Here is a 24,922-nt window from a genome sequence, read left to right on the forward strand (position 1 = left end):
AACTTGTACTCTAGATGAGGGGAGGGGGAAGACGCGAAGGGTATAAATAAGCAAACAATATCAAATGGTGGTGAGCATTAGGAAGGAAATAAATGGTACAAAAAAAGCAGATGACAAAGATTGGACCTGTTTAGGTCGCTGGAGAGGGAGGGCCTCGCCAAAGAGATAATTAGGTCGAGAACTAGCTAATGAGAAGGGGCCAGCAGTGGAGCAGGGTTAGTGGATGGTGAGGAAAAGAACCTAGCATTCCCGGTGGTGAAACAGCAAGGACAAATGAAGGGTGGGGTGGGGTGGGAAAGACCTAGCATGTTTGAGGAACTGTCCACGGGCCTCTTGGTTGAAGAAACGGTGAAGCAGAGTGATGAGAGCTGGGATTCTTTAGCAAGTAGGACCAGCTTATGTGCCCTTAGGAAACTGTCAGACATGTCAGGTTGTCACGAACAAGACACTGTTGCTGGCTTTTAAGCATGGATATGGCGGAACCTGACGGTGTTTTAAGAAAACCACTCCAGCCGGGACCGGTTTGGCTCAATGGATAGAGCGTTGGCTTGGGGACTGAAGGGTCCCGGGTTCGATTCTGGTCAAGGGCATGTACCTTGGTTGCAGGCATATCCCCAGTAGGGGGTGTGCAAGAGGCAGCTGATCGATGACTCTCTCTCATCGATGTTTCTAACTCTCTATCTCTCTCCCTTCCTCTCTGTACAAAATCAATAAAATATATTAAAAAAAAGAAAAAAAAGAAAACCACTCCAGCTTCTTGGTGGAGGATGGGCTGAGGGAGCAAGAGTGGCAAAGAGTAGGCTTATTGGCATGTATCTAGTGGCACAGACAGAGATGAAGAACTTTCAAAAGTAAACAGTTTTTGCTAAAGGGTTACAGAAGAAAACTGAGAAGCCCAAGATAACCTTTTGGGTTTCAAATATGAGCAATTGGGTATTTATAGAAATGGTGAAAGTAAGCAGTGGTTAGTAGGGGAATTGGGGAGCAACTTGAATTCAGTTCTGGGCACGTTAAGTTGGAGCTATTTGTGAAATATCTGTAATACAAGTAGACAATAGAATGTACGAGGAGGAAACAGGGAGGGTCTAGGATGGAGATACTGATTTGGGAGTCATTAGCATAGAATTGGTTGGAAATGGATGTGTCACCTTTGCAAAAATGAAGAAGGCCCTGAACTTGGATTAAGCTTTGAGAAACATCAGTATGTATGTATGTATGTATTTATTTATTTATTTATTTATTTATTTTTTATTGATTTCAGAGAGGAAGGAAAAGGAAGAGAGAGATGGAAACATCAATCATGGGAGCGAATCATTGACCGGCTGCCTTCTGCACGCCCCCCACTTGGGATCGAGCCCACAACCATAGCATGTGCCCTTGGCCAGAATTGAAGCTGGGACCTTTCAGTCTACAGGCCAACGCTCCTTCCATTGAGCCAAACTGACTAGGGCGAGAAACACCAGTATTTAGAAGTCAGGGAGAAGAAGAAGAGCCAGGCATGGAGCAGATGCAGGGAGGGGGGAAGAGACCAGGAAGGCGTGGCAGCATGTGGAGGCCCTGGGTGAGAGCGGTTTGGTGACTGGTTGGGGTGGAAGCCGCGGTGATTACAGCTGTGTGAAAACCCGTGTTTAAATACAGATAAAAACACCAGGAGAGGCTGTGTTTTTTTTTTTTTAGAGGAGGAGTCATGAACATTCCCTCTTGTGAAGTTGTTTTAATAACAAAAAAAAAGGAAGAAGAAAGCACACTGTGTGTCTTGGCAGATGAACTTCCTGAGTGCCCATCTGCTGTCGGGCGTTGGAGGGGCTGGGCACAGTGGGGTGTGTTGTTGCTATGAGCTGTCCTCCACAGGCTGTGGGAAAGCCCGCGTTGTTTCATGTGAGCAGGGGAAGTATTTGAGAATTAAGCTCGCAGGAACACGTGGTGATGGCCCCCAGTGGCTGACGTTGCACTTGGTTCTTGCAGGTGTGGTATGCCGCGTCCTACGCTGAGTTCGTGAACCAGAAAATTCATGACATTTCAGAGGAAGAAAGGAAAGGTGGCTGCCTTTTTTTTTTTTTAATTTTTTTTTTATGTTCTATATGAATTCTGACTTACGTGGTTTGTATATTTATGCAATCCCTAATTTTTCTATCTCAGCATATTTAAAAAGATATTCCAGTAGGCTTTCTAGAGTTACACATCCCTGTCTAATTCTAGGATCAAATGACAGTGACGTATTTATGTCTCTTTCATGAGTGCTGGGAAATAGTCTTTAATGTAATGAAAACCTGCAGATGCTAAATGAGAGGGTGATTCCTATCTAGATGTAATCTCTGGGGACATAGCCAGACAGGCATCGATTGTGTTTGTAACATAAACGTTACGGTAGTATAACCTCCGTACATAGATGTACCAATGATATAAGTATACAGCTCGGCGACTTCTCATGAAGTGAACATACCTGTGTAACCTGCACCCGGGTGCAGGTATGGAATAGGACCTGTGTCCCAGGAGGCCTCTGTGCTTCTTTCAGTTGCCCCTCACCCCAATGTGATGTCCCCTGACTTCCCTCCCAGACACGATGTGTTGGCACCAAGCTTTGTCTGATAGAACTGTGTGATTTGTACACCTCCGGTTTGCACCTTTTGCTCAACATTATGTTCATGAGATTCATCCTTGATTAATTTGGAAACCTTCCAGTGTGGTGAGGCTGTGTGTGTGTGTGTGTGTGTGTGTGTGTGTGTGTGTGTGTTTGGGGTGAAAGAGGGTAGTACAATGTTGTTATTTGATCATTTTCATTGCTATGTGACCTAACTCCAAGTAGGTAGTATCAGAATTGCTTTATACAACCCAAATTTCCATTACGGTAAAATAGACAAATGAATTATGGTATATTCATACAATAGAATACCAAATCGGTCCTTGGGCCATGTCACCTCCCTGACATGTTGATGTATGTATGCTTAGCAACCACGGAAGCTCACCTGAGCTTCGATGCCCAGGGCTTTTGTGAGGTATCATTACCCAGGCGCCATGGAGTGAATCACTGTCCCTGGGGCTGGACTTACCCTCCAGCTCCTGCTCCGCTCCCTGGCTGCTGTCGCCTTGCTCAAAGCAATCTGTAATCAGGCGGCCTGGCTTTCTGGCACAGGCAGCCTTCATCAGAGTCATCTCATTAGCATAAATTCAGGCTTGGTCAGGGACTACTATCAATCACAAGAACACATATTACTTGGGGGAGTCCAAGGTCTAGAGGTTATCTCCCAGGAGCCAGAGGACAAAAGCCGGTTGAATTCGTTACTATATGGGAGGGTCATTAACAGCTTTTGGATACTATGAAGAGTGCCACTGTGAACATTCTTATACATGTCTTTTAATGAACACGTGTGTGCATTTCAGGGGTGTACCTCTCAGAGCGGAATTGCTGGGTCAAAGGTTATGCATATAATCCGCTCTGAACATTGTGCCAAAGTGGTTATATTGGGCATTGATTTTCAAGTTATTTGTGTTAAAATAAGATTTTGAAGCTTGCATCTGAATCACTAGATTATCTGGACACAGATATCCACTGTAGCACTTTCTGTCCTTCCAGTGTGGTGAGGCTGTGTGTGTGTGTGTGTGTGTGTGTGTGTGTTTTGGGGTGGAAGAGGGTAAGTATGAGGATGTTTGTTCCATCATGAATATATCAGAAAATAAGGTCCTAAAAATTATTCTCTGTTAAACTTTAGCCTTTGATGTTAAACAGTAATGCAAGTAGCAGACACTGTATGTTTATGAACTCGGCTGTGGTGAGATGAGTGGGGGAGGATGCTTGAGTTTTATTGGTGTCTATTGATCATCAGCCTTTATAACTTCTCTCCTGTGACTGTAGTTCTTCGAGAGCAAGAGAAGAACTGGCCCTGCTATGAATGTAACCGCCGATTTATAAGCTCGGAGCAGTTGCAACAGCATCTCAATTCTCATGATGAGAAACTGGATGTATTTAGCAGGTAGAATGATGGGGAAGGTTTCAAAAACTTAAGTTTTCCAGACTCATTTCATATTGTTTATACACTAATAAGTGTTTGTGTATATGTGTGTGTATAGACAAAATAAAAAACAGGTAGGCTGCTGGGGGAATTTTTTTTTTTTAAATATTTTATTGATTTTTTTACAGAGAGGAAGGGAGAGGGATAGAGAGCTAGAAACGTCGATGAGAGAGAAACATCGACCAGCTGCCTCTTGCACACCCCCTACCAGGGATGTGCACGCAACCAATGTACATGCCCTTGACCGGAATCGAACCTGGGACCTCTCAGTCCGCAAACCAACGCTCTACCACTGAGCCAAACTGGCTTCGGAAGGGGGGGAATTTTTTATACAGATTGGGTAGGCCTTCTAAGTAATGGTAAGAAATTTGGATTTTATTCTGAGTGTTGATAAGAAATCTTTAGAGGGTTCTGATCAGGGAGTATTGTGATGTCAATTATATTTTAAAACATCTACCCGGATAAAAATAAAACCATTTTAGCTTATATTGGTGCAAGAGTGAAGACAGGGAGTAAGAATGAGAGTGGTTTGGAAGGGAAAGGACCAGAGGACAGAGGTAGGGCTACCAACCGCTGTAGGATTTGAAGAGAGGGGACAGTGTGACAGCATTTAGGGAGTGGGAAGTTAATGGTCTGGGAAGTACAGTATGATTACCTGCAGCCTTGGGAGCTCGCTGAAGTCCATGGCCATGAATTACAGGGAGACCACCAGCGTGGCCGTGCCATCTCCAGCTCCTTTGCTGCGAGGTGCCATGCAGAGTAGGCGGAGGGATGGGTTGCACTGTCCACTGACCCACACCGGCCATGGCTCTAGCTCCTTTTTTTCTGAATAATTTGAGACATCTCTTTGAGCTCTCTAGACAGCAAAGATGAGACATTTAAAAAGTACATATTAGCAGAAACTATTGTTTCCATTGGGGAAAAAATCAGGAAGAATAATAAAGTAAGGAAATCAGGATTTGGGAAAGTATTTGTTACAGCGCATTATGTAGCCATGACTAATCATAACCCAATCTCTTATCCTCAGAACGAGGTGCAGAGGGAGGGGACGAGGCAAGAGGCGATTTGGCCCAGGTCGTCGGCCAGGACGCCCTCCAAAGTTTATCCGCTTGGAAATCACCACTGAAAACGGGGAGAAGTGTGATGATGGGACACAGGTACTGGGGCGCATGGGAAAGGTGCTGGCTTAGAGGGCGTACCGGCACTCCTGTTGTATTTAATTAGAGGATGTACCGACACTACTATTGGATTTAATGAAAATGCCCTTCTGAGGATGACAGCTCTGTCTGGCCAGCTCTCTGCTGCCTGTTGCTTAAAGTGTGGCTGTTGACCCAAAGGACTTCACATGCCCACAGCCTGGGGCAGCAGCCCAAGCCCAGTGCAGGCTGGGAAAGGGAGTCAGTAGCAGTGCTTTCTAAGGCATCCATGAAGAAGGACCAGGGCATGGTTGGTTTTTTAAACGTGCTGTTAACTTTTTTTTTTTTTTTTTTAATGCAATAAAAATGAATTAGGTTAAAAAAAAATGTGTGGCTAGAGAGAGGCAAAGAAAACTGTATTTTCAGATATTAGAACAAAAACCCAACTTTCTTGCCCTAAAGTTTTGAATTTGTCTGGAGATATTGGGGGACTGTTTAATTAGTTTAAAAATTAAAAAAATGATGTTCCAGAAGAGTCTTTTCCTCATGAAGCGACCTGGAATGTCTCATAATTTCCACATTCTACAGGTAGTTGTCTAATTAACTTTCCCAGGAGGAAAATACTTTTTCTGAGCATTACGACTCTCGCCCAGTGGTCGGCAAACTCATTAGTTAACAGAGCCAAATATCAACAGTACAACAATTGAAATTTCTTTTGAGAGACAAAATTTTTAAAAATATATATTTTATTGATTTATTTACAGAGATGAAGGGAGAGGGATAGAGAGTTAGAAACATTGATGAGAGAGAAACATCGATCAGCCACCTTCTGCATACCCCCTACTGGGGATGTGTCTGCAACCGAGGTACATGCCCTTGACCGGAATCGAACCTGGGACCCTTCAGTCCACAGACTGACACTCTACTCACTGAGCCAAACTGGTCAGGGCAAGAGCCAACATTTTAAAACTTAAACTTCTTCTAATGCCACTTCTTTAAAATAGACTCACCCAGGCCATGGTATTTGGTGGAAGAGCCACACTCGAGGGGCCAAAGAGCCGCATGTGACTTGCGAGCCGCCGTTTGCCGACCACTGCCCTAGCCATTTCAAAAAAGCAGTAATTCAAAACCACAGCTGACACTCTTTCTCACGCTCATCCTGATCTAGGTAAGGGACTAATTCCTGGTTATTGCCATTTCAGGACCTGCTACATTTTTCCCCCAAGGAGCAGTTTGATGAGGCTGAGCCAGCTACCCTGAATGGGCTGGATCAACCAGAACAGACCACCCTCCCGATCCCGCTGCCACAGGAGCCCCCGTCTTCCCTGGAGCAGGAGCCGGAAGCTCACACCCTGCACCTGCAGCCCCAGCACGAGGAGAGCGTGCTGCCCACCCAGAGCACGCTGACCGCCGATGACATGCGCAGGGCCAAACGCATCCGAGTAAGTGGGAAGCGGGCGCTGGCCTTTCTCCAGTCAGCCGGCCGAAAGGTGCTGTCTTCCAACCTGTTCATATCCACTTCCAAATCTCGCACCTGGCTTAGTCCATGCTCAGTCCCCTTGTTTTGGAAGAAGGTGCTAACTGTGTCTCAGTGTCTTTGTGTCCTGTGGCAGGCAGGTTGGGGGCCTGTTTCTAGAGTCCATCCATTTGTTAAGGACGCAGAGCTGGGCTTTTGGCAGCTCCTGGACTGGTATAGTTAAAGTTCCAGGGCTCTCTGGATCCCTAAGCTCACTGATTGGAAATGGAGTGCATTTCATTGTATTGTAATAGCTACGCACATGTAAGCCAGGCTCATCCGTGTCCAATCATAGCTCTCACATTACTCTGGGGCGCCTTCATTTGGTATCTGCAGATTCCAAGGGGAGACTGGCAAGTGTCATCAGCCATCAGTGCAAAGGGACCTGTGTCCAAGCTGATGTGGCAGGGACGACCCTAAGGGAAGCTCGAAGATAAGCTGTAGGTCCGGGAGCAGGTCAGCATCTCCCCTGTGTGCCCTGCATCTTGACTCAAGGCCACAGGGCTGTAGGGCCCGCTGGCTTCAGGCGGATGTGTCTTATTCTTACTCTGCTGATAGCCGTTAGGAGCTGCAGGGGTGCATATGGAGAGCAACGTGGTTTTGTGAAGTAAGTGCCTGTGCTGACAGTGTGCATTCAGAAAACGGTGCCTTAAACCCGATTCTGAGCAGGACGTGTAAAGACTTTTATTAGTACTTTATGTGCGGGCGACAGGGCTCTTTTTGAATAACTTTCCAATTTCTAGATGGCTCATGGTTTTAGCTAATGTTTCTGTTGGTTTTATCACTTGCATAGGTGCAGCTTATATTTCTTTTGGTCTTCTTATATGCCTATGTACTAGAAGGGACTTTGAAAAATAGTCTAGTCCATGGCTTATACAAATGCATTTAGACATTAATAGCCTCATGGTAGCATCAAAGGGCTCTGAGCCCACCTTAGTGAGGTTCCTGGAATAGACACATCTAACACTTGTGGCTCCATGAATGTTATTCAAAAGTGTATATAAACACAGAGAAACAGAGACCAGAAAGGCAAACAGCTGCGAAACTTCCCATCCATCATTCCACGTTACTTCCCAGTCTGCATTTCACCCTCTTGCGCAATTACTGTCTTCTCTGCTTTGGCCATTCTGATTTTTCACTTAATTCAGAGAAATGCTTACTAGATTTAATTTTTTTTTTTAACGGAAAAATCTAAAGCCTACTTGTGTAGTGAAGATATGGACATACAAGCATAATCTAGCTATGATTGTACTTGTATTCTTGAGTGAGTGGGTTGCTGGTTTTGGTACAAGGTTCCTCATGTCAAAGCAAAAGCCATGTGCACATGGCTTTTTAAAGGCCAGTTGAGCTATTTTTTCCCCTCTCATACATTCTAAAAGGTAGGGCTATGTATTTTTCTCATCTTTTCTGTCCAGGTTGGCACTGACCACCTGAAAGGAAGTCTTCCAATCCAATTGGTAATGTAACTATTTTTCTCTCCTCTAATGCTGCCTGCTCAGTTGGAGCTGCAGGTAGGTTGGTTTCTGTGTTTCAATAACAGAATGTTCCTTTAAGTGTTTGCCTTATCTGCTATCCTTTGCAACCTGTACTCACTAAGTCCTGGTAGGACCTACAACTTGGTTGCGGCAGTCAATGCAAATTAGTTCATGAATAATGATAATTGATTTTCCAATAGATCAGCGAGTAAGTCATGGCTGCAGATTCCTCAGACACAAAATGAAGGGTAGGACTAAATGATCAATCCAAGGCCCCTTCCAGCTCTAAGACAGTCTGAGTGACTCATGGGATGGTATTGAAGTCTAACATGTGCTCAGCATGTGCTGTGTACAATGGAATTTTCCCCGAGGCGTGTCTTATTGCAGCTTGCAGTCTGATTGGGAGACATGCTAATGTAAGTTGCTAAGTGCTAAATTTAAAAGTTTAGCGTGTAATTGTTATAAGAACTTTGAAGAGTGAAAGGCAAAACAAACAAACAAACAAACAAAAAAGATGAAGGCGTCAATAGATGAATTCATAGATGTAGTGAGACTTAAAACTAGTCCTTCATAGAGGCCAGAAGAAGGTCGGCGGTTTCAAAGGAGGGCAGCCATGAGATGCATGCCGAGAAAGGTGTGCATGGTGTGGTTATGGGACATAACCAGGCGAAGGACAGCAGTGAGTGAGGTATGTCGGGCAGGGCTAGCCCACCCAAGGCTTTGAATGCAGGATCAAAATAATATAAAAATTAATCAAGAGTTTGGGTTTCCTTAGCTATTAATATCAAACTTTAGAAACATGTTATGGTCTTTGCAAAGAATCTGTGGTCTCAGAACTCACTGCATTGTAAGTGGAACCTCTCATCACAGATTTTATCAACTCTACCACTTGGGCTTCCTTCTGTTAGCTTCTGCACCGTGTAGTGTGGTGTGGTTGACTGTGGCTGTATCTCATAAATAGAAATTAGCATTAGAGGATCCATAATGGATGCACTTGTGCTGCCCTCACCATTTTTCATGATTTCTTATGGAAATGTGTGCCAATTGTAGCTCCAAACTACAGAAGATAGCAGAGTGAAATGGCCTGCTTTCATGGTCGGAATGGTCCCAGTACTCCTGCTGTGCAATGTGAGGATTGCATTAGGATAGTGGTTGGCAAACTTATTAGTCAGCAGAGCCAAATATCAACAGTACGATTGGAATTTCTTTGGAGAGCTACATTTTTTAAACTTAAACTTCTTCTAACGCCACTTCTTCAAAATAGACTCGCCCAGGCCGTGGTATCTTGTGGAAGAGCCACACTCAAGGGGCCAAAGAGCCACATGTGGCTCACGAGCCCCAGGTTGCTGACCATGGCATTAGAATCATCAGATCAGAGAAATGCAATCTACCGTAGTTCTTGAGGACCTAGACAGTTGTCCCAAGAAGCAAGGAAGTGGAGCCAGGTGGCTGCTCAGTTAGATCAAGCGTCTGAGGATGCTCATCCATAATCAGAAGTGACAGGAGCCTTATTAGCATCATGGATCAAAACCAAACTGAGTTCTGGAGTTGACATCCAAGGAGAAATGGACTTTCCAGCGAGGCCAAGGTCGGGTGGTGTGCTCCGTGTCTGCCCTTGGAAACGTGAGTGACTTGGGTGAAGGGAAAGATTCTTACCTGCCGAAAGCCCTCTGAATCTGGACTCTGAATTTCAGGGCAGCATTTGCTTTTCTGCCATGTTTCCATAAAGTTTGACAGGAGCTAAAATACCGAGAACTTTGACATAGAGTAAGGATCTGTAGATCTAAAAGGTTGAGCAACAGCTACAGTAGAATGAAGTGAGAGCGAGGTCTGGCTGATTTGAGAAAGGTCTATTCTTAAAGATCCCTGACGATGCTACAGGAAAGTTTGAAATAATTCTTTTTGATTTTCTTATGAAATACATTCAATTAATTCCCTTGAACACTTCTAATGAAATAAGGTATTTATTTCATTGAAAGTGTTCAAGAGAATTGAATAAAATCTGCTGCAAGCCTGGAGCAGCCCCAATCATCTTGGAAGATAGGAGAATTGCTAAAGGCCTGCTCCAGATAGGAGCGTACGTGCACCTCAGCCCTGCCAGAGCGGCCCGGAGGAGGAAATTCTGAGCAGCTAGGCTCAGAATTCTCGCTAACTCAAAACCAAGTATTTTGCCTTTCCCCCCGAAATGATTATTTTATAGCAAATTTAATTTAGAAGTTGCCGTGTGTAATTTGAAATGAAGGGTCTAAGCATTGTTCATTGTACTTTTTGTTGTACAAATAATGCCTTAAAAGTTCCACTAATCCTTCCATTACTGTTCCCTTCTACTTACCTAAGCATATATATATATATATATATATATATATATACACACACACACACACATACATATACATATATATATATATATATATATATATTTTTTTTTTTTTTTTTTTAATTTTTATTCTTCTTTTTGAGGGATTTCCCCCTTCTCATAGCTAGGTAGACCTTTCCCCTGGTTGTGGAGGAGCTAATGAATGAAACTGCATTATAGTTTAGCTAAGATGTTGGTTCTGTGCTATCTGTGTGAAAGATGACTGTAATCTGTTTTCAGGAGAGATGAGCTGCTTTTCCAATAGTGGTGATGAATTTGCCCTGACTATCCGTATTCTCTCCCTTGGATCCCCCATAACAATGGCATGAATTTCCTAGGTGGCTAATCAATATTAGAAATGCAGTCTGTGACTGAAAAGGGGGCAGAGGCAAAACGGACTGGTTTAGACAGGAAACAAAGCAATACGCTTAACTTGGTTAGCATGGCATGCTAACCAGTGGAACTAACGAGCTGCATTGAGGTTTGTCCTCTGCCATTTTCTGGGTAGAAGTGATTAAATATACAATCTTCATTTATCACGTGCACTCATGAATCTTACCTCATGAGCAAACATGTTCACACAAATCCTTTGTTTCTCTCTCAGTTCTTTTTGTTAAATTGAGACATAATTCACATACCATAAAATCCGCCCCTTTATGGTGGTTTTTAGAATATTCCCACAGCCGTGCAATCATCAGCACTGTCTAATTCTAGAACATTCCATCACCCTCAAAAGAAACCCCGTATCCATTGCCTCCTTCACCCAGCCCTTGGCAAGTGCTACCTTTTAGTTCTTTTTATTACCATATTTTTTTCTACTAAACACTTGAATCAAGCTTTGAATTCTTTATTTTTACTTTTTAAAAAACATATTTTTATTGATTTCAGAGAGGAAGGGAGAGGGAGAGAGAGATAGAAGCATCAGTGATGATAGAGAATCATTGATCAGCTGCCTCCTGCACGCCCCACATTGGGGATTGAGTCCGCAACCCAGGCTCGTGCGCTGACAAGGAATCAAACCATGACCTCCTGGGGCCAAGCTTTGAATTCTTTTTCTCAAGGACTTGGACAAGTGACGTTTGACTGACTTGCTCCAGCCTTATTCATGCACGTGTGACTTAATCCCAAGTCATTTCTTCCAAGTCTGCAATTTCTATCCCACGTCACTTTAGGATTTGTCTTACTGAGCAAGCCCTCTTTTGGGAATATGTTTTTGAATATTGCTTAAGTCCTTTCATAAGAAAGCACACACACAGACATAAAACAAAACACAGGAAACGTTTGTCTTTTCAAGATGAACTTCTTTGCGATGATGTCTTTATTTTTAATGTCTTGCCAGAAAAATCTTTTTTTCCAGTGTGTCCTAGAGTTTCATTTCTATGGAAAATCAATTATTGCAGAGATCCCCCTCTCGCTCATAAACGTGCGATCATGCATTTAATTTCCTCCCTCAATGATCTTGTCTGTGTGTGTCTTTCAGAACGCAGCTCTCCAGCATCTGTTCATTCGCAAGTCCTTCCGGCCTTTTAAGTGCTTGCAGTGTGGGAAGGCCTTCCGGGAAAAGGACAAGCTGGACCAGCACTTGCGCTTCCACGGGCGGGAGGGGAACTGCCCGTTGACCTGTGACCTCTGCAACAAGGGCTTCATCAGCAGCGCGTCCTTGGAGAGCCACATGAAGCTCCATTCGGACCAGAAGACTTACTCTTGCATCTTTTGCCCGGAGTCCTTTGACCGCCTTGATTTGCTGAAAGACCACGTGGCCATTCATATCCATGACGGCTACTTCACCTGCCCGACCTGTAAGAAGCGGTTCCCAGATTTCATCCAGGTGAGAGTCTGCCGCTGCGATTCCTGTCTGCTTCCCTCTTTTGGTGAGAGAAACGGATTTTTTGGAAGATTGAGACTGCCGTCACCGCTCACCTGCATTTTCTTCCTTTCTTTGTAACAACTTCACAGTTGAGGACGTTTCTTCAATCTACTTTATTTTTTTCTTATTTTAAAATGTATTATTGATTTCAGAGATGAGAGAGAGAGAGAGATTGAAACATGATGAGAGAGAATCATTGATCAGTTGCCTACTACACATCCCCAATGGGGATCGAGTCCACAACCTGGGCATGTACCCTTGACTGAAATGGAACTTGGGACCTTTTAGTCCTCAGGCCGAAACCCTATCCACTGAGCCAAACCGGCTAGGCGGGAACTCTGTTTTTAATCTGAAAAAGGAAAAAAACGTTGGTTGCATGTAATCAGGGCCTTGACTACAAGCACTTTTCCTTCCTCCTCCTCTTATGGGAGGTTGAGATTTGTAAGGCTTCTGGCTCCTTGTTTTGTCCCTCTGTCCTAAAGAGAGTGTGTGTTGCTGAGGCCAATCATTGGTCACATCTAATGGGATTACCTTGCTCAGTTTCTGAAAGTTCTTGGCAACGCCTCTGGCGCCCTCTAGAGTTGATAAGCTGCCTGGTCATTGCCTTTGGAGTCCCCTGACTTTTTTCTGTCTTCGCTGGCAGGTGAAAAAACACGTGCGAAGCTTCCACTCAGAAAAGATCTACCAGTGCACGGAGTGCGACAAGGCCTTCTGCCGCCCTGACAAGCTGCGCCTCCACATGCTCCGGCACTCGGACCGCAAGGACTTCCTGTGCTCCACGTGTGGGAAGCAGTTTAAGGTGTGTGAGCAGGAGCGGCTGGAGGTGGTTCTCACGGCCACTGCAGTCATGTCGAGCGAAGGATCAGTGCATGTTTGTTTCATCAGCTCATCACCCACTTTCTGGACTGGAGATGCATTTTGAGGCTCATGTTTGAGTTAATTATTCCGATAACATTAAGGATGGAAACTCACCTTCATTTCCCAAAATGATTCATTCAGATCCCCAAACAAATAGAGTAATAATGCATCTCCCAAAAGAATCCAAATGTATGAAAATTAGAACTAAATCGCTATTGAGGTATTCCTAAGAGAAAGTCCATTTACTTACCAAATCAAGAGATTTTTATTGAGCACTTACTAAGTACAGGAGGCTGATGATTGTAGGACTGTCATCTGATGGTGGTGGGACATCTGTAGGGTGCGGAGAGGGCTTAGACCGCTCTGGGGAATATTAATGACGTCAAGGATTAAAAGGAAAAATAAATTCAGTAACCTGCCCGGAATTTAGAAGCACAGGGAAAACCCAGGGGAGGCCCAGAGATCTGAGTTAAACTAACAAATGTAAAAATGGTAAAAAAAAAAAAAAATGATTCTGCAAAGATCTATGGAGGGCCTAGCTCTGACTATAGGTGGCTCTGTCATAAAAACTGGAAAAGTATCAGGAGGGGAAAAATATTTTACAAGGATGTGTTTGTATAGAACATGGACACATTGAAGAGTAGTAGAAATGCCTCTCAAAGCTTAAGTTTTATGGCGTGTGTGTTACAGGTTGTAATCTCAACAGCCTTTCGTATATAGTAGCACAATTTAGAACTCAATGGGAAAGTATAAATGGGTCTAGGTTTTTCTGTTTCTTAATTGAAAAAAAAATCATTTATTCAAAAGGATTCCTGTTTTGTGATGCTAACTGGTTAGCCATCCATCCCATCCACCTAACATTTTTTGGTTATCTATTTTGTGCCAGATACCATTTTAGCACCTAGGCATACCACACACGCATACGCATACGCACACACACTTTCCTGCTAATATTTTACTTTCACCCAATATATTAGACAGACTTCACTCAGAGGTGCCAAACCACTAGGAGTACTATGGAATAAGAGGTTTTACTATAGGAGAAGAGGGAAAAGTAAAAGTCTGACAGGAGAGGTTGCAGGACCAGAGAAAGGTCACTGCTGCCCTTTTGTGAAATCCTGGTCTGGGTGCACAGATGGGAACCTAGGAGTCTGGGACCCCAGGCCCTTCCGGCTCACGGTGGGCTGTGAGGGAGAGCTGGTGCTGCCCGTGGACCACTGTGTGGCTGCCCATGGACATGGACTGGCCAGCAGGGCTGGCAGCTGAGAGCTCGTGGGAAACAGCAAGGATGCTCTGGTACCATCGCATCTGACCCGAGAGCATCGTGGCTGCTGCTTCATCTCCACTTCCCAGTCTGTACCGGAGATAAGAGGACCTAGTCTGGTAGGAGGTCCTGAGTCTTCACACGTAACCGTTTATTTTATTTATTTATTTATTTATTTATTTATTTATTTATTAAATATATTTTTTTTATTGATTTTGTACAGAGAGGAAGGGAGAGAGATAGAGAGTTAGAAACATCAATGAGAGGGAGTCATCGATCAGCTGCCTCCTGCACACCCCCTACTGGGGATGTGCCCGCAACCAAGGTACATGCTCTTGACCGGAATCGAACCCGGGACCTTTCAGTCCCCAAGCCGACGCTCTATCCATTGAGCCAAACGGGTTTCGGCCACACGTAACCATTTAATCATATGTCCCAGAGCAGAGCCTCACTGGGCAAGGGAGCTGGCGAGCTTTGTTTTTGCTCAGGATGGGCTCTGCCTAGTTGTTTTTCTATGGACTCACACCAACATGTGCTCATCCGACTAGCCCTAGACCATGAGCTCTGTCCATAGCAGGCAGTGTAATGGTTTGCTTGAACTTCTGAATCCAGAAGATGAGAGACTCTGACATTTATTTGGGATTTAGAGGAATATCATTATGTTTGTTAAAACATGGGAGAACTAAGTTTACATACCGCTTTGTAAATTCCGTATTACCTGCCATTCATTATCAATCTGTCTTGTACGTCTTAATACAAACCTTATTCCATATACCCTTTGCTCTCTTCTGCAAAAGTGCAGTCTTCCCCCCCCCCTCTAAAAATCAGTGTATTTCTTTAAAAAAAAAAAAGAGTTTTATTGATTTTTAGAGAGAGAGGAAGAGAGAGGGAGATAGAAACATCAATGCTGAGAGAGCATAATTGATTGGCTGCCTCGCATGCCCCCTACTAGGGAGTGAGCACATAACATGGGCATGTGCCTTGGCCTGGAATTGTGCCCTGACCTCCTGGTTCATGGGTCAATGCTCAACCACCGAGCCACATCAGCCGGGCAAAAATCAGTAGCTTTCAAATGGAAGGGTCATTTCCCACTGAGGCACTTACTTGCTAGTGGACAGAGTCATTCCTAGATGCTTTGCCATGTCCTCGTATGTTCCAGCTCTGACAACTCGGGTGCATCTCAGTAGGTTGTGGTCACTGCTAACTTGTATTTGATATTTTAAAAATATCGCTTCAATTATAAATTTTCTACCCCCACTTCTCACCCCCTGCCTTTTCAACACTTTTCTCTCCATAGCGCAAAGACAAGCTGCGGGAGCACATGCAGAGGATGCACAATCCCGAGAGGGAGGCCAAGAAAGCCGACCGCATCAGCCGCTCCAAGACCTTCAAGCCTCGCATCACGTCCACTGACTACGACAGCTTCACGTTCAAGTGCCGCCTGTGTATGATGGGCTTCCGGAGACGGGGCATGCTGGTCAGTGCCGAGGGGCTCCAGGCTCCCCCTGCCACCTCTCACCTCTCATTTCTCTTGTGTGGTGATGGCTCTTGTTTATACCTATAGTCTCTCCAGACTTGTCCATAGGTTCTGGCTGGGGCTGGGGAAAAAACAGGTGAACAGTTCCCAATTTGGAGTTCTCTCCTTGCCAGTCTCCCTTCACCCTCCTTTGCTGTAGTTCAGTGGTCTGCAAACTGTGGCTCGAGAGCCACATGCTGTTTGCCGACCACTGCCTTAGGGAAAAACACTTGAAAAACATTTTAATAATGTACTGATGTTTTAACCTGAAGTCAAAACTTCTGGGTAAGGGTAATGTTTTACATAATGGTCGGCAAACTCATTAGTCAACATAGTGGCAAACCACGGCCTACGAGCCACAGTTTGCTGACTCTGCCATAGTTCATTAGAAGAGATGTGTAGTTAGCATTTTTCTTTTTCTTTTCTTTTTCTTTTGGTTAATCCTCACTTGGGGTTATTATTTTCCGTTGACTTTTTTTTTTAGAAAAAGTGTAAGGGAATGGAGGTGGGGGAGAGAGAGAAACATCGATGTGAGAGAGACTCATCAATTGGTTGCCTCCTGTATGTGCCCCCAGCGGGGGGAAAGGTGTGGGAAGGGGAGAACCTGCGACCCAGGTACCTACCCTTGCCCAGGAATCGAACCCGTGACCCTTTGGCACATGGGCCGATGCTCTAACCATGTAGCACACTGGCCAGGGCTGTCTATCACTTTTCATTGCTAGTTTTGTTTTTGCTTTACCCTTCTCAGTCTCTGTTCTCACCACGTTTTTTTCCCCTCTTCTCGTTTGTGTTCCCGAGTGTCCTTTCTCTGGGCTTTTTGCTTTCTCCCCGACTGTCCCTTTAATGCCTCTTTCCAGCCATGACCCAGCAACAGAAGACACTTTCATCAGCAGCCGTGTGACCAGGTTTGCTGGGACACCAGGACAGCCAGCGCACAGCAGGCCCCAATACGGCCTTCTGTTATAATCTCGATGAGATGCCAGAGGAATTTAAGCCCTGTTCGTGTCACTTAGCCTGGGGTAAAATTGGTCCCCTTAGAGTTGTTTTGTTTAAAGTCACAGAACCTATTGACAGCTTACTGCATTAAGTGAGGACTTTGTATTTCTGCCAGGAGCTACAGTTAGAGAGCATCATTTAAAATTCAGAACCTTGCCCTAGCTGGTTTGGCTCAGTGAATAGAGCCTCGGCCTGTGGACTGAAGGGTCCCAGGTTTGATTCCAGTCAACGGCACGTGCTTGGGTTGCGGGCTCAATCCCCAGTAGGGGGCGTGCAGGAGGCAGCCAATCAATGATTCTCCTAATTGATGTTTCTATCTCTCTCTCCCTCTCCCTTCCTCTCTGAAATCAATAAAAATATTAAAAAATAAAATAAAGTTCAGAACCTTAATTTTTATCTCATTCAATGTCCTCCCTTAGGGTAGGGAATAATGAAGGACAGGTTTGCATCAGGAGAATTCACCACAGAAGTTCCTGCTACTGTAATTTCCCTTTCTCCAACAGTTTTTTTCATCAAAGACTATTCATGGGATCCACAGTGACCCAGTTCCCTTCCGGAATTTGCTGAGTTCCTGTCAACAGGGACTGCAAAGGCTTTGGTGTCAGATCGGCCTGGTTCTGGCCAAACGCCTATTGTTTTGGGCACCTCTGCAGAGTATGTCAGCTTCTCGCTGTGGCTCGGAGATATTTGCCTAGCTTCTGGCTCTCTTTTTCTCATTTCCTCCCCCCCGCTCCTTTTAGGTCAATCACTTATCAAAGAGGCACCCGGACATGAAGATAGAAGAGGTGCCCGAGTTAACCCTGCCCATCATCAAGCCCAACCGCGACTACTTCTGCCAGTACTGTGACAAGGTAACGGAACCGCCCCCTGGGGGCCCCGTGGGAGCCTGCGCGGGGCCAGCTGGTCCGCGGGTGGGAACGCGGGCCAGGACCTTCGGTGCTCTTGACAGATGGCTCCCCGGCTCCCAGTGTTTTTCCACAAAACAAGGGCTGCCAGCGGAGCCTCAGCTTAAGCCAGATTGTTTTTCTTCAGAATGAGCTGGCTTTGTTCGACTCGTGTTCCCTGCTCTGTGATTTTTGCTGCAAAAGGAGAGTCTTATTACCAAGATCTTAGTCTATGGGTTCGTTTAAAATGTCTTAGCTCTAAGATGAGAGGGTTCATCAGTGCGTTTGGAAAATACGTGGTAGATTTTGGACTTCTAGGAGATCGAGAGCATGTGCCAAGGTTTTGCGGTGAAGTACTCTGTGCTATTTCATTCTTTATTTCTGTACCGTTACAAAAAGGACAGAAAGAGGGTATGTGCTTATTGCTTCCCTGTAATACTGTTTCCTTATACAATGTACATTCATCACCAGAGATCCCAGTTGCTATTGGGCTTTTCATTGTGGAGGGCTCTTTGGCATCTGGTAGTCAAGTACATACCTCGTGTGAGAGCTTTCGCAGAAAGGCTGAAGGAGGACTGGCCTTAGGAACAATTCTCTTTCCCTGTGTACCCCCTTTTCAACTGGAGGGGAAAGGCTATTGTCACTATTACTATGGTAGATCTATAAATCCAAGGAAGATGGAGAGAGAGAAGCATCACTGATGAGGGAGAATCAAAACTGCAACCAGGCATGTGCCCTGACCAGGAATTGAACTGTGACCTCCCGGTTCATAGGTCAACACTCAACCACTGAGCCACACTGGCTGGGCTAGATGATGCCCTTGTTTTTTGTTTTGTTTTGTTTTTAAATATATTTTATTGATTATTTACAGAGAGAAAGGGAGAGAGATAGAGAACTAGAAATGTGGATGAGAGAGAAACATCGACCAGCTGCCTCTTGCACACCCCCTACCGGGGATGTGCCCGCAACCAACATACATGCCCTTGACCGGAATCGAACCTGGGACCTTTGAGAATGCAGACCGACGCTCTACCGCTGAGCCAAACCGGTTTCGGCGATGCCTTTGTTTTTTTTTTTAAATATATATTTTTATTGATTTCAGAGAGGAAAGGAGAGGGAGAGAGAGAGAGAGAAACATCAGTGATGAGGGAATCATTGACCGGTTGCCTCCTGCACACCCCCCATTGGGGATCGAGCCCATAATCCGGGCATGTGCCCTTGATTGGAATTAAAGCCGGGATCCTTCAGTCCACAGGCTGACGCTCTAGCCACTGAGCCAAACTAGCCAGGGCAATGATGTCCTTGTTTTATTCTAATTTATGTTGTATAGTACCTTTCATTTTACCTGTTTATTTTGGGTGCATGATATCTATTTTATTTTGGGCAACACTAGTACTTTTTCTCTTTTCCTCATACGGAGATGGTTAGAGGGTTGGCTTTCAGCAGGAAAGGGAAACTGTGTATGGCTCTCACGGCCAAGCATTTGACCTTGCAGGTTTACAAAAGTGCCAGCAAGCGCAAGGCCCACATCCTGAAGAACCATCCCGGGGCCGAGCTTCCGCCAAGCATTCGGAAGCTCCGTCCTGCCGGCCCCGGAGAGCCGGACCCCATGCTGAGTACTCACACCCAGCTCACCGGCACCATCGCTACCCCTCCCGTCTGCTGCCCCCACTGCTCCAAACAGTACAGCAGCAAGGTAGGGAGGCCTCTGGCGGGGTCTGGTCTGGGCCTTGGGCAGAGGGTCTCTGGAGAGAAGGCGGCTTCTCCCTGGCGCCCTGCTGGCTTCTTCTGGCTTGATGGGGACTGATGTTAGAAGGAGCTGCTTTCTGAGAGCTGGGAACCGAGGTGGCACAAGGGAGAAGAGGGTGGCCTTGTCCCAGGATTAGCACCATCTGGTGGCCTGAGCACACGACTGGGCTCCTTTTTTTTTTTAAAATTTATATTTTATGATTTTTTACAGAGAGGAAGGGAGGAGGATAGAGAGTTAGAAACATCATTGAGAGAGAAACATCAATCAGCTGCCTCTTGCACACCCCCTACTGGGGATGTGCCCGCAACCAAGGGACATGCCCTTGACTGGAATCAAACATGGGACCCTTCAGTCTGCAGGTCAATGCTTTATCCACTGAGCCAAACCGGTTTCGGCTTGACTGGGTTCCTTTTCCTGGGCCTGCAGCTGAGGGCTCCTGTGTGAGAGTCCAGCTCAGGGTTTGTGAGCTCAGGCTTCTGAGTACTGCCTGGAGCTCACGTGATGGCTCCTGAAAAGGGGGGGCTGTGACCGACTGCGGCAGGTGCTGGTGAGACCAGGGGGTGCTGTGAGGTGTTCTGACCTTTTGACAGTGTGCATTATGTGAGCCTTTCATTTCTCTCGGCCTCTTCTTTTCCCTTTTGTAGCATGGGTTGCCTTAGGGATGACACAGTCAGCATCGCTCTGACTTTTTTTTTTTAAATGGATAACATAAGAGACTTTAGGAACCTCTGTAGGTTTGCCCTTGAGAAAGACTGAGAATAACTAATTCCAACAATCGCTCATTCTTGGTTTTGGCTATCATTTTCCAGACCAAGATGGTCCAGCACATTCGGAAGAAGCATCCAGAGTACGCCCAGCTCCCTAACGCCTTGCACACGCCGCTGACCACCGCCGTGATCAGCACCGCCCCGGCCGTCTTAACCACCGACAGTGCCACCGGCGAGACCGTGGTGGTAAGTGTGTGGCCGGCCAGAGCATCTCGTGTCCTTCAGAGGTCACAGCTTTTCAGGGCCAGAGTCTTTTTTTTTTTTTTAATTCTAATATATTTTATTTAACCCAATGTATCAACAAATTATTTCAACTTGTAATCAAAATACAAATAATTGAGACCTTTTACAAACTTTGTTCTGAAATAAGTCTTTGAACTACAGTGTGTATTTTACATTTATAACACATCTTAATTGAACTCACTACATTCAAATATTCAACAGCCACATGTGGTTATGAGGGCCAGAGACTTTATTTTTATTTTTTGATTTTTTAAAAATATATGTTTTATTGATTTTTTTTACAGAGAGGAAGAGAGAGGGATAGAGAGTTAGAAACATCAATGAGAGAGAAACATTGATCAGCTGCCTCTTGCACACCCCCTACTGGGAATGTGTCCGCAACCAAGGTACATGCCCTTGACCGGAATCGAACCTGGGACCTTTCAGTCTGCAGGCCAATGCTCTATCCACTGAGCCAAACAGGCTTCGGCATGAGGGCCAGAGTCTTTAGTTGACTGCAAATGTCCCCACTCTGCTTCTGATCTGGTCTCCTGGGGGTGGCCAGTGCTGCTCTTTTGTCGCAAGGTTGTCTGAACCTTGAGGGTAACCCCACTGGGCCTGGCACAGACAGGTGGATACAGATATGTAGGTAACCTTCCAGCATCTTCTCTGCTTAGGGGTTTCTTCTATGCGAGCTCAGGGCTAACTTGTAGGTTCCACGACCCACCGATGATACAAATGAGACTTTTATAGGGTCTAAGTGCACTGAAGTAGCTACAAGCAGCACTGCTGTCAACGAATGCATTTTGTGTGAATTTTCTAGACAACAGACCTGCTAACCCAGGCCATGACAGAGCTGTCTCAGACCCTGACGACGGATTACCGGACGCCACAAGGGGACTACCAGCGAGTTCAGTACATCCAGCAGCCTCAGCACATCCAGCTTCAAGTGGTGCAAGTGGCTCCGGTACTGTACTGCACTCGTGTGTCTGTCTCTCTCTCTCTCTCTCTCTCTCTCTCTTTCTCAGAGCTAAAAGAAGGAATCCCCCCAGAACTGTTGTTTCATTTAATTACACTGAGGGAGTGTCCGCCAGGCACATGAACAAACCAAATGGCAACCATGTGGTCTCTGAAATTTGGAAGCTAATCCCAGAGCAGGGAGTGGAAGCTGCCACTCACTGACTATTCTTAACAAAATTTTAAAAAATATATATTTTATTTTTTACAAAGAGGAAGGGAGAGGGATAGAGAGCTAGAAACATCATTGAGAGAGAAACATCGATCAGCTGCCTCCAGCACACTCCTTACTGGGGATGTGCCTGCAACCAAGGTACATGCCCTTGACTGGAATCGAACCTGGGACCCTCGAGTCCACAGGCCGACACTCTATTCACTGAGCCAAACTGGTTAGGACTCACTATTCTTCATCTCATTTTTCTTGTGGGTGGGCTCTTCATTTTGGGCTCTGGAAGAGCCTATCCCTGGACTTGCCTGTAAAATACGATGTGCATGTACATTGTTCTGGAAAAAGGGCTCACACATTAGCCAGTTTTCAAAGACATCTGCGCTGCATAAAAGGTTACGAACTGCTGTTCTGGTGGTTCAGTCGAGAGAAGCCGAAAGGCAATTTTCTTCCATGATATCTTTTAACTCGTAAAGTGTAGGTAGGCCATTATTTAATTGAAATTGAAAGGGAAAGATTTCCGATTCTGGAGAGCATCTCATCCAGCTTTTATTAAGAGCTATATTTCTTTTGGCTCCTTCTCTTTCACAAGTTAATAGCATGAAGTGGCTCCCGTTTTACAAGCTTCAGTTTAAAAACTGCCTCTTTTCCCTGCCGTTTGCCAGCTCGGCTTAGGTGCGGGCTCTCTGGGCTTGGAGCCATGGCTAGAAGGTTCTCTTCCCTCTCTTCCTGTGTTCCTGCTGGGGTATTGCTTGCGCTGAACTTCTCTGGAGGGATTTCCCTTCGCCTCGATCAGCATGGGTTTGTGTTTGTCTCCCCCAGGCCACCTCCCCCCATCAGTCTCAGCCGTCCACCGTGGACGTGGGCCAGCTGCACGACCCGCAGACCTACACCCAGCACGCCATCCAGGTGCAGCACATCCAGGTCACCGAGCCCGCCGCCTCGGCCCCGGCCTCCCAGGTACACGAGGCGTGGACTGTTCACGGACGCTAGTCTGACCCCGGGACCCTGAGGAATGAATAAGAGTGAAGAGACATCCCCTTCAGACCTTGTCTCCTTGGCTCCTGAAATATTGTTAGCATGCACCTTAGATTTCATATGGGTATTTGGACGCATGTTAAGTGATTAGCTTCTATCCCAATGGGCCCTGTGATGGGACATCCTGCAGATGAAGTGGGTGTAGGGCCATTTTCACAGGGAAGGGGCTGGGTGTGGTCACTTGGCCTCCTAGGATGAGGGCACACCAAGATTCCTGCAGATCCCCTCTCCCCCCGGCCCGGGTCTAAGGGCAAGATGGCCATGGAGATCAATTCTGGGAATTACGAAGATTACGTCTAGGACATTTTTGTAGAAGTGGTGTTTGCATTAGGTCTGGAAGGAGAGGGAGGGTTTTGACTTGGTACTCGGGGAAGGCATGAGGACTTGAATCTGGCCTCATTTGAGGAAAGACACAGAGATGGGACATTGTGTATTTATAGAAAGCTGTGTAGGTACTAACAGGAAATGGTGTTTGGAGAAAAAGCTGGAAAGGTGGTTCGGAGCTGGAGTACTTCTGTAATATAGACTATGATATTTTCACTCACTTATCTTTCTAACAAGATACTCTTGGAGATAATCCTTTGAAAACTAAGTAGCATTTCATTGTGATGAGTACTTTTCATTGATCCTATTTGTTTTTAAAATATTACTATTTTAGCAAGGGTACTTTCAATATTATAATTCATCCTAGCCTGAATTACTTCTTCAGTGATTTAGAGTCTTCGCTATATTGGGAATTCATGATTTTTCTACCCTTGCTTTCTCTCTCGCTCCAGGTGGCTGGGCAGCCGTTGAGCCCCTCCTCCCAGCAATCTCAGCAGGGGCTCAGCCCCTCCCACATGCAAGGCAGCTCCTCCGCCCCAGGCCAGGCACCTCAGCAGCAGCAGAGCTCTGTGCAGCACACTTACCTGCCCAGCACCTGGAACTCCTTCCGTGGCTACTGTAAGTGAGAGACAAGGGCCCTGGCTGGGTGGCTCAGTGGGTAGGAGTGTCTGTTCACCAAAAGGCTTGATTCCCAATGAGGGCATGTACCCAGGTGGCGGGTTTATCAGGATGCCTGCAGGAGGCAACTGATTTTTTTTCTTTTCTCACATCAATGTTTCTCTCTTGCTCTCCTTCTCTCCCTCCCTTCCTCTCTGTAAAGTCGATGAAATAAAAAGAAACAAGGGGATAAAGCTGCAGGTCATCGGTGGGGAACCTGCAGCCATGGGCCATCATTTCATTAGCTTTACAACTGGTTTTCTAGATTAACGTCTCATTGACCATTTTCTTCACTCTGCATGTACTTGAGTTTCGTGACAGAATTCAAGAGAGCATCCTGATCAGAGAGCCACCCATTTGAGACACGAGGACTATTGCTGGAATAAGTGTAGGCAGGTGATTTAAATAGTAGAATAGATGGATGTAGGATCTGTCAATAGTATTGATTCACGTCTTCCACCAGTATTTATTGAATGTCTGCATCTCAACTAGTGTGCTAGACTCTGGGTGTACAGAAGATTAATATTCACATCATTAGTAATAATAATGCTAGCCAGCTTTCATTAAGCTCTTGCTATGTGCCAGGAAGGTTTTTAAGTCACAGGAGATACACATTCAGTATCCACATCCTATGAGATAAGTACAATAGCTGTTTGTATTTTACAGATAAGATAACTTAGGCACAGAGGAACTTGTCTGAGGAACATAGCTTGTAAATAGAGGTTTGAGCCGGGATCAGTTTGGCTCAGGGGATAGAGCTCCAGCTTGCGGACTGAAAGGTCCCGGGTTCGATTCCGGTCAAGGGCATGTACCTTGGTTGCGGGTACATCCCTGGTAGGGGGTGTGCAAGAGGCAGCCGATTGATGATTCTCTCTCATCGATGATTCTAACTCTCTATCCCTCTCTCTTCCTCTCTGTGAAAAATCAATAAAATATATTTTTTTTAAAAAAGAGGTTTGAACCCAGCAATCTGGATCCAGAGTTGACACCAAAGCACCACCCTGCAGGGCTGTCTCTCGTAAGGAGATTGTCTTTGGCTCAAAAAAGATTGAGATAGAGATATGAGTAATTGCTTTCAAAACCCTGAGATTAGTGCTACGGAA

At 45.5% G+C, this 24,922-nt stretch overlaps 1 protein-coding gene across 4 annotated transcripts in view; it reads left to right on the top strand.

Annotated features, from left to right (window-relative positions):
• The window catches only part of PRDM10 (PR/SET domain 10), a 59,827-nt gene that overhangs the window by 30,426 nt on the left and 4,479 nt on the right, over positions 1–24,922 (top strand). The window contains exons 8-21 of one of the 4 annotated variants that reach the window (XM_036449245.2): positions 1,966–2,038; positions 3,854–3,971; positions 5,038–5,167; positions 6,349–6,588; positions 8,162–8,173; positions 11,974–12,321; positions 13,004–13,159; positions 15,780–15,959; positions 17,735–17,845; positions 19,374–19,574; positions 20,438–20,581; positions 21,441–21,584; positions 22,623–22,760; positions 23,615–23,780. In XM_036449245.2, the coding sequence (XP_036305138.1) occupies positions 1,966–2,038; positions 3,854–3,971; positions 5,038–5,167; positions 6,349–6,588; positions 8,162–8,173; positions 11,974–12,321; positions 13,004–13,159; positions 15,780–15,959; positions 17,735–17,845; positions 19,374–19,574; positions 20,438–20,581; positions 21,441–21,584; positions 22,623–22,760; positions 23,615–23,780 (2,161 nt within the window). The remainder of the gene's footprint in view (positions 1–1,965; positions 2,039–3,853; positions 3,972–5,037; positions 5,168–6,348; positions 6,589–8,161; positions 8,174–11,973; positions 12,322–13,003; positions 13,160–15,779; positions 15,960–17,734; positions 17,846–19,373; positions 19,575–20,437; positions 20,582–21,440; positions 21,585–22,622; positions 22,761–23,614; positions 23,781–24,922) is intronic. The other 3 variants (XM_045585437.1, XM_036449248.2, XM_036449246.2) reach the window with 3 other exon arrangements.

Source organism: Pipistrellus kuhlii, unplaced genomic scaffold (assembly GCF_014108245.1).
Source record: "Pipistrellus kuhlii isolate mPipKuh1 unplaced genomic scaffold, mPipKuh1.p scaffold_m20_p_20, whole genome shotgun sequence".
Taxonomy (NCBI): Eukaryota; Metazoa; Chordata; class Mammalia; order Chiroptera; family Vespertilionidae; genus Pipistrellus; species Pipistrellus kuhlii.